General features: G+C 42.1%; 1 protein-coding gene across 1 annotated transcript in view; it reads left to right on the top strand.

Annotated features, from left to right (window-relative positions):
* The window catches only part of LOC115225671 (dynein heavy chain 6, axonemal-like), a 63,165-nt gene extending 56,518 nt beyond the window's left edge, over positions 1–6,647 (top strand). Inside the window, exons 30-33 of the mRNA XM_036514515.1 lie at positions 2,192–2,441; positions 3,057–3,222; positions 6,013–6,245; positions 6,631–6,647. Coding sequence (XP_036370408.1) covers positions 2,192–2,441; positions 3,057–3,222; positions 6,013–6,245; positions 6,631–6,647 — 666 coding nt within the window. The remainder of the gene's footprint in view (positions 1–2,191; positions 2,442–3,056; positions 3,223–6,012; positions 6,246–6,630) is intronic.
* Positions 6,648–10,000: the final 3,353 nt, after the last annotated feature.

The following is a 10,000-nucleotide window of genomic DNA, read 5'->3' as shown; positions in this document are numbered from 1 at the left end:
CTTGTTATTGTAGTCTTGTTTTATACAGAATACCACTTATGCATGTCTTTCCTCCCTTGGACACAAAGACCTGTTGAGGCAAGCGAAGTCGATATAGAACCTCATCCGACGACAGGCACCCATGCCAACCCCCTTTGCTTGCGAAGACATGTTGGGGCAAGCGAAATCGAAATCGAATTGAACCAGCCAGGATCCCTGGTCTGGCGGTACGTAAAAAGCACCATCCGACTCGTGGCCGATGCCAGCGCCACCTCGACTGGCTTCCGTGCTGGTGGCACGTAAACTACGCCAATCTGACCGTGGCCGTTGCCAGCCTCGCCTGGCACCTGTGCAGGTGGCACGTAAAAAGCACCCACTACACTCATGGAGTGGTTGGCGTTAGGAAGGGCATCCAGCTGTAGAAACACTGCCAGATAAGACTGGAGCCTGGTGCAGCCTTCTGGCTTCCCAGATCCCCGGTCGAACCGTCCAACCCATGCTAGCATGGAGAATGGACGTTAAACGATGATGATGATGATGATGAGGATGTCGTCTAGGGGGCACTGAAAAGTTCCTGGCCTTGGGTAAAAGAAAATACAGTTAATTATGATTTTATTTAACATATTCCCCTCTAAGATTCACACACTTATTGCAGTGGTTACTCTTACTCTTTTACTTGTTTCAGTCATTTGACTGCGGCCATGCCCAAGCACCACCTTTAATCGAGCAACTCGACCCCTGGACTTATTATTTTGTAAGCCCAGTACTTATTCTATCGGTCTCTTTTGCTGAACCGCTAAGTAATGGGGACATAAACACACCAGCATCGGTTGTCAAGCAATGCTAGGGGGACAAACACAGACACACAAACACACACACACATACATATATACGACAGGCTTCTTTCAGTTTCCGTCTACCAAATCCACTCATAAGGCTTGGGTCGGCTATAGTAGAAAACACTTGCCCAAGGTGCCACACAGTGGGACTGAACCCGGAACCATGTGGTTGGTAAACAAGCTACTTACCACACGGCCACTCCTGCGCCTGGAGATAAGACTTGAGTAAAGGACTGATTTGAATGAAAGGTAGGATTGAAAGCGAGTGGGAGATTTGAGTGAGGATTGAGCATTAGGCATGATTAAATGAGAGGCTTGTGTGTGTGTGTGCGATAATGATATGCACACACACATATGTTTAACCCTTTTGCATTTAATCCAGTCGTATCCAGCTCAAATATTCTGTTTTATGTCAAAACTGACCTGATCCCTGATCCAGCCTCTCACACCTACCCTGCAATGTCATTTTAAAAAATAAACAACCACATCATCAAAATCTCAATGTTATGAGATAATTCAAAACGATGTGATACCAGTGCCGGTGGCACGTAAGCGAACCATCCAAACGTGGCCACTGCCAGCCTCACCTGGCGCCCATAAAAAGCACCATCCAATCGTGGCCGTTGCCAGCCTCGCCTGGCCCCCATAAAAAGCACCATCCGATTGTGGCCGCTGCCAGCCTCGCCTGGCCCCCATAAAAAGCACCATCCGATTGTAGCCGCTGCCAGCCTCGCCTGGCCCCCATAAAAAGCACCATCCGATTGTGGCCGCTGCCAGCCTCGCCTGGCCCCCATAAAAAGCACCATCCGATTGTGGCCGCTGCCAGCCTCGCCTGGCCCCCATAAAAAGCACCATCCGATTGTAGCCGCTGCCAGCCTCGCCTGGCCCCCATAAAAAGCACCATCCGATTGTAGCCGCTGCCAGCCTCACCTGGCCCCCATAAAAAGCACCATCCGATTGTGGCCGCTGCCAGCCTCGCCTGGCCCCCATAAAAAGCACCATCCGATCGTGGCCGTTGCCAGCCTCACCTGGCCCCCGTGCTGGTGGCACGTAAAAAGCACCATCTGACCGTGGCCGTTTGCCAGCCCCGTCTGGCACGTAAAAAGCACCCACTACACTCACGGAGTGGTTGGCGTTAGGAAGGGCATCCAGCCGTAGAAACATTGCCAGATCAGACTGGGCCTGGTGCAGCCTTCTGGCCTCCCAGACCCCAGTTGAACCGTCCAACCCATGCCAGCATGGAAAGCGGATGCTAAACGATGATGACGATGATGATGATGTGAATAAATAAGGATTATATTTGACTAAGAAATCAGAAAGCTAAAGGCTTGGTCCCTAATTCTTGTGTTCTTTTGGGTTTTTTTATTCTATAGTTTATTGGTCATTACAGCCCTTATGGATGGCAGACAGGATTCTTGTGTCAAGAACTGGACAGAATTTCTCCAAGCAAAACCGGAAATGCTTTTGAATTTATCGATCATGTTCCGAAGTCTTTTGGATATTCTCAAGTCTGGTTCGTCTTTGACGGACCGTTGCATACGTCCTGGTGTGATCCGATATCGGGTTTGTTTGATGCGTCTCGCACGTTGGTGCTTCCAAACGGTGAAACGTTTGTGTTGAGTGGTAAGTGGACTTGTGTATAAGGGAGAGGAAGGAGAGAGGGAGAAGAGGAGAGAGAATAGAGAGAGGGGGGTGAAGAAGACAAAGAGAGGGAGAAGAGGAGAGGGAGAGAAGAGAGGAGGAGAAGAGGACAGAGAATAGAGAGAGGGGGAGTGAAGAAGAGAAAGAGAAAGCAGGAAAGAGAGAGAAAGGATAAAGAAGAGAGAGAAAATAGGAAAGAAGAGAAAGGAGATGTAAAGGTGAAGATAAGAGAGAGAGAGGGGGATGAGAAAGGTGGGGAGAAGATAAGGGGGAAGAGAAAGATGAGAGATAAGAGTGAGAGAGAGAGGAAGGAGAGAAGGGAGAGGGGTAAAGAAAAGAGAGAAATCAAGAAAGAGAAAGGGAAAGAGGTAAGAGGAAGAGAAATGAGATGGAAAGAGGAAAGATAAGGAATGAGAGCGAGAGGAAAAGAGAAAGGAACAAAGATGAAGAGGAGGGTGGGAGGGAGAGAGAGAGATGGAGAGTACATGCATATACATATGGCTGTGGTGGTGGTGATGGTGATAATATGGTATAGGTAATGATGAGGGTATATGATGTGAACTAAAGCTATAGGTTGTTTTTTTGTTATCCTTGCAGAAGATACCAAGATAATTATGGAGACTGACAGACTCAGCTCTGCCTCTCCTGCCATGCTGAGCCAGTGTTTGGTCGTGTTCTGTAACACCACAACTTTCCAATGGACCACCTACTTCCAGGCGTGGAGGAAAGACCTCAAGTTTAAACCTTACTTGACAGAGAGCAGGTAAACGAAAACACACCTTTTTGCACCATTTTATAGTTAAAGGACACAATACATGTCTTTAAGTGCTGCTAATGGTTTCATATGTCGAGAAATACCTCAAACACATTCATCAGGCACAAACCACATATTTAAAAACCTGATAGCTAATATTAGTAACAGATTGTCTAACCTATCTTCCTCTAAAGAAATTTTCCAGAAAGCAGCCCCCTAATATAACAATGCCCTAGCGAATAGGGGCTTCAAAGATAAGGGCAAAGACAATGCTACTACGTTGGCTGGTTACATAATGGAATTTGAAAGATAACAAAACACCTTTTTTGACTTTTGACCCCAGGACTTACTCTTTGTAAGCCTAGTACTTATTCTATCGGTGTCTTTTGCCAAACTGCTAAGTTACAGGGACGTAAATACACCACCATCAATTGTCAAGCAATGTTGGGGAGACAAACACAGACACACAAACACACACACGCATATATATATATATATATATATATATATATATATATATTATATATATATATACATATATACGATGGGCTTCTTTCAGTTTCCGCCTTCCAAATCCACTCACAAGGCTTTGGTCGGCCCGAGGCTATAGTAGAAGACACTTGCCCAAGGTGCCACGCAGTGGGACTGAACCCAGAACCATGTGGTTGGTAAACAAGCTACTTACCACACAGTCATTCCTTGTCAGTTTTTCTTTGCATTTCTTCTCTTATTCAATTTTTTCAGTTCATTATATGTGGTCCATGCTTGATTAATATGTTTGAGATATTAAAGTGACGAACTGGCAGAAACGTTAGCACACCAGGCGAAATGCTTAGCGGTATTTCGTCTGCTGCTACGTTCTGAGTTCAAATTCCACCAAGGTCGACTTTGCCTTTTATCCTTTCGGGGGTCGATAAATTAAGTACCAGTTACGCACTTGGGTCAATATAATCGACTTAACCCTTTCGTTACCAAACCGCCCAAAGCCGCCCGAACAAAATTTTGGTTTATGAAACCAAACTGCCCAAAGCCACCCGAATTTACCTATTCATATTTAAATGAGAATATCAGAGCAAATCTCTTCAGTACATTCGTGAAAACACGTATTATACTTCGTAAACAGTTCAACTACAGTTTTGTACAATAATCGAAGTGTAATTTTAATTCCGTGAATTTTGGGAGATTTTTTTCCGAAATTTGTTCCTATTGTGTTTTCAAAATTTGTAATTCTGACAAAAAATGGATAGGAATTTCATTATATCAAGCAGCGAGTCAGAATTCGAAGGATTTTCTACTGAAGACCTTCATAAATCTAACTCTATGACTGAAAAAAAAAAGCACATGGTATTTGATAATGAATTGATGTTTCATTTTCCGAAAGTGAAAACAGTGAATCTGAGATCTCCGATAGCGATAAAGAAAACGAATTGGCACCTGAATGGAGTGAAAATTTAAAAACTGTTTCTTTCGGTGATTTCTCTGAAGAAACTGGACCAAGCCACAGACTTTCCCAGAAGGGTAAAGCCTTAGACTATTTCTTTTTACTTTTTCGAATGAGCCTATTTGAAATCATTACAGCGGAGACGAACCGTTACGCTAAACGTAAACAAAGCGAAAGAAAGGATAGTCTGTGGTTTCCCTCAACCTTAAATGAAATTAAGACTATTTTGCCGTAAATATTATTATGGGTATCAGAAAGTTACCCAGAATAACAAATTCTATCGTAAAATTTTGTTATATACCCAATTGAATATTAGCTAATAACCCATTTTCTATAGCGATGTTTGAACAAAATTTTAATAATTTTATATTTTGTGGAATTTACCTGTATCTACCTGCAATTAGAGTCACTTTGTAACAAAAATTATAGTATAGAATTGGTTGAGAATATTTCATTAAATTATCTTCCAAAAATCAGATTGATATATCGATAAATAAAAAAGTTATAGTTGTTTAATGAAACCAGACTAAATTTATGATTACGTTAGAAATTAATTGAAACACATAAGGGGTGTAATTTGGTCAGAAATATAGTAATGAAAGGGTTAATCCCTTTGTCTGTCCTTGTTTGTCCCCTCTATGTTTAGCCCCTTGTGGGTAGTAAAGAAATAGGTATTTCGTCTGCCACTAGATTCTGAGTTCAAATTCCGCCAAGGTCGACTTTGCCTTTCATCCTTTCGGGGGTCGATTAAATAAGTACCAGTTATGCACTGGGTTCAATGTAATCGACTTAATCCCTTTGTCTGTCCTTGTTTGTCCCTTCTGTGTTTAGCCCCTTGTGGGTAGTAAAGAAATAGGTATTTCGTCTGCCACTAGATTCTGAGTTCAAATTCCGCCAAGGTCGACTTTGCCTTTCATCCTTTCAGGGGTCGATTAAATAAGTACCAGTTATGCACTGGGGTCAATGTAATCGACTTAATCTGTTTGTCTTTGTTTGTCCCCTCTGTGTTTAGCCCCTTGTGGGTAGTAAAGAAATAGGTATTTCATCTGTCTTTATGTTCTGAGTTCAAATTCCGCCAAGGTCGACTTTGCCTTTCATCCTTTCGGGGTCGATAAATTAAGGACCAGTTACGCACTGGGGTCGATGTAATCGAATCAATCCGTTTGTCTGTCCTGGTTTGTCCTCTCTGTGTTTAACACCTTGTGGGTAGTAAAGAAATAAGTATTAAAGTAAAGAAATAGGTATTTTGTCTGCTGTTATGTTCTGAGTTCAAATTCTGCTGAGGTCGACTTTGCCTTTCTGAGTTCTGAGTTCAAATTCCACCTCTTGTAGTGATATAATTGTTTTCTTAATTCTAGTTTGGAGATTCTACAAAACCTTGCTGATGACATGGTTCCACCAACATTGAATTTCCTCCAAGACAAAGCTCTCCTCGGCTCCAACGTCTGCTCCAACTTAGACAGCAAATATCAAGATTCTGTTGTTGGACTACACGAGATGACAGCCTTTCTTGACCTTTTGACGGTTTTGTTTGACAAATATTTCATGAGGCCCGACATAACCACCGCAAACTCTGCAGGCAAGTTGTTCGGTACTTTTTTGTGTTTTTGTTATTATTGGTTATACACTGGTGGGGAAGGGATGGATGGTGGTGGTGATGGTAGTAGTAGTAGTAGTAGTAGTAGTAGTAGTAGTAGTAGTAGTAGTGGCAGCAGCAGCAGCGGCAGTAGCAACAGCAGTGGGTGGTGGTGGTGGTGGTGGTGGTGGTGGTGGTGGTGTGGTGGTGGTGGTGGTGGAGGTGGTGATGGTGGTGCTGAGAGTGGCATCAGCACCAACAACAGCAACAGTGGTGCTGCTACTGCTAAGGTTACTACTACTACTACTACTACTACTACGATTATTATTATTATTATTATTATTATTATTATTATTCTATGTTTGACTTTTGCTTTATATTTGTTCAAGTTGACTTCCAGGCATGGTTGTGAAGTAAGAAACTTGCATCTCAACCACAATGTTCTGGGTTCAGTCCTACTGCACAGCACCTTGAGCAAATGGCTTCTACTGTAGGCCCAGCCCAACCAAAGCCTCGAGTGGATTTGGTAAACGGAAACTGAAAGAAGCCCATCATTTATATGTGTGTGTCTTTGTGTCTGTGTTCATCCCCCACCACTGCTTGACAAGCAGTGTTGATGTGTTTACATCTCCATAACTTAGCGATTCAGCAAGAGAGATTGATAGAATAAGTACCAGGCTTAAAAGAAGTCCTGGGGTCAATTCATTCGGGTGGTGCCCCAGCATGGCCTCAGTCTAATGACTGGAACAAGTAAAAGATAAAAGAGAAAAGGTACATTTAAACATTTCCATCATCATCATCATCCTCATCACCATTATTTAACATCTGCTTTCCATGCTGGCATGGGTTGGACAGTTTGATGGGCACTGGCCAGGCAGAAGACTGTACCAGATTTCTGTGACTGTTTTGGCAGGAATTTTACGGCTGGATTCCCTTCCTAACCCCAGCGACTCCGTAGAGTGAACTGAGGGCTTTCTACCTAGCACCAGCACAGGTGGGGTCAGTTTTGGCATGGTTTTCACAGCTGGGTGCCTTTCCAAATGCCGACCACTTTACAATGTGAACTGGATGCTTTTTATGTGGGACCAGCACTGGTAGGGTTACCATGTAACTTGCAAGACAAAGATCCTTTGAGAAGGGCAGGGCAAGACAAAGATCCTTTGAGAAGTGCAGGGCAAGACAAAGATCCTTTGAGAAGGGCAGGGCAAGACAAAGATCCTTTGAGAAGTGCAGGGCAAGACAAAGATCCTTTGAGAAGGGCAGGGCAAGACAAAGATCCTTTGAGAAGGGCAGGGCAAGACAAAGATCCTTTGAGAAGGGCAGGGCAAGACAAAGATTCTATGAGAAGGGCAGGGAAAGACAAAGATCCTTGAGAAGGGCAGGGTAAGACAAAGATCCTTTGAGAAGGGCAGGGCAAGACAAAGATCCTTTGAGAAGGGCAGGCAAGACAAAGATCCTTTGAGAAGGGCAGGGCAAGACAAAGATCCTTTGAGAAGGGCAGGGCAAGACAAAGATCCTTTGAGAAGTGCAGGGCAAGACAAAGATCCTTTGAGAAGGGCAGGGCAAGACAAAGATCCTTTGAGAAGGGCAGGGCAAGACAAAGATCCTTTGAGAAGGGCAGGGCAAGACAAAGATTCTATGAGAAGGGCAGGGAAAGACAAAGATCCTTTGAGAAGGGCAGGGTAAGACAAAGATCCTTTGAGAAGGGCAGGGCAAGACAAAGATCCTTTGAGAAGGGCAAGGCAAGACAAAGATCCTTTGAGAAGGGCAGGGCAAGACAAAGATCCTTTGAGAAGGGCAGGGCAAGACAAAGATCCTTTGAGAAGGGCAGGGCAAGACAAAGATCCTTTGAAAAGGGCAGGGCAAGAAAAAGATCCTTTGAGAAGGGCAGGGCAAGACAAAGATCCTTTGAGAAGGGCAGGGCAAGACAAAGATTCTTTGAGAAGGGCAGGGAAAGACAAAGATCCTTTGAGAAGGGCAGTGCAAGACAAAGATCCTTTGAGAAGGGCAGGGGAATTAAAGTAGGGGATCTTGTGCCAGGGGATGCTTTTCTTCAAAATATTATGTGTTTTATTTTCTATCTGTCTTGTAGCAGTTTCCAATTTATCAATGCCTGAGCGTTTAAACCGACGAAGAAAGAGTAGAGAAGAAGTGAAACGAAGGGACAGTCTCCGATCAAATAAAGAGAGACTGTCAATCAGCTCTCTTAATTTTCTGCCAGAGGAAATTATTCCATTTCACCAAGAGAAAATTAAGAATCTCTTTGTCTATGCTTTTATCTGGGGTTTCGGAGCAGCTCTTCACGAACAGTTAAGTATATCTTTATATATAAAAGTGAAGTTGTGTGTCTGTCTCCTATGATTTAGATTCCTAACTACTCCCACATTTTGCGGTGCAGTTTAACCAAAACCGGGTATCTTATAGTCGTGATTCATATTGAGCCCTTCTGGGTATTAGCACGCGTCTACGATGAGTCTACAATTTTAAAAAAAATTTACCATCATTTTTTTCCATTTTAATGCATTTTTTTCGCTATTATATAAGGGAAGTAACTCTCTAAAAATGTCTACGATGAGTCAACGATTTTTAAAAAATTTACCATCATTTGTTTTCCATTTTTAATGCATTTTTTTCGCTATTATATAAGGGAAGTAACTCTCTAAAAATGTCTACGATGAGTCAATGATTTAAAAAAAAATTTACCATTTTTTTCCATTTTTAATGCATTTTTTTCGCTATTATATAAGGGAAGTAACTCTCTAAAAATGTCTACGATGAGTCAACGATTAAAAAAAAATTTACCATCATTTTTTTCCATTTTTGATGCATTTTTTTCGCTATTATATCAGGGAAGTAACTCTCTAAAAATGTCTACGATGAGTCAATGATTTAAAAAAAAATTACCATCATTTTTTTCCATTTTAATGCATTTTTTTTCGCTATTATATATGGGAAGTAACTCTCTAAAAATGTCCTACTGCGACGAAAACCTGTTTGAATTAATATATATATATTTTAAAAAATTTTCCATACACCCATTTTCATTAAAATTTACCTTCAATTTAGCATTCTGCCTTTTTATAATTTTTCCTTGCCTATTATTTCTCCACGTGCAGTCAACACAACCCCATTTATTGATTTATATATATTTATATATATACTAGCAGTATCGCCCGGCGTTGCTCGGGTTTGTAAGGGAAATAACTATAAGGCATTTTTAGAGAGTTATAGCCAAAAGATATTAAAAAAATGATGGTAAATTTTTTTTTTAGTTAAAAAGGTCGAGTTGCGTCCCCTAGACAGTCTGTGGTTTGTGTTTCTGATTCTCGACCCCATGTCAAATTTATCGAGAACTGGGGGAACTTTTCAAAATTTTCGCTGTGTTAGTTTTGAATTATGACATTGGGCTATGTGTGTGTCAAGTTTCATCAGAATCGGTTGAAAGCCGTGGTCAGGGTGAGGGTACAACCTAACAGACACACAGAAACACACACAGACAAACTGCCGTTTATATATAGATATATATATATATATATATATATATATATATATCAGCATCATCATCATCATTTAACATCTGCATTTCATGGTAGCATGGGTTGGACGATTTTGACTGAGGGCTGGCAAACCAGATGGCTGCACCAGGCTCCAGTCTTGATCTGGTAGAGTAAAAGGGTAAAGAGTATGAGCACCTATTTTTTCTATTAACCATTCATGCCGGTGGCACTTGAAAAGCACCATCCGATCGTGGCCATTGCCAGCCTCGCCTG

This window comes from Octopus sinensis, linkage group LG28 (genome assembly GCF_006345805.1).
Source record: "Octopus sinensis linkage group LG28, ASM634580v1, whole genome shotgun sequence".
Lineage (NCBI taxonomy): Eukaryota > Metazoa > Mollusca > Cephalopoda > Octopoda > Octopodidae > Octopus > Octopus sinensis.
This window is presented reverse-complemented; position numbering and strand designations above follow the sequence as displayed.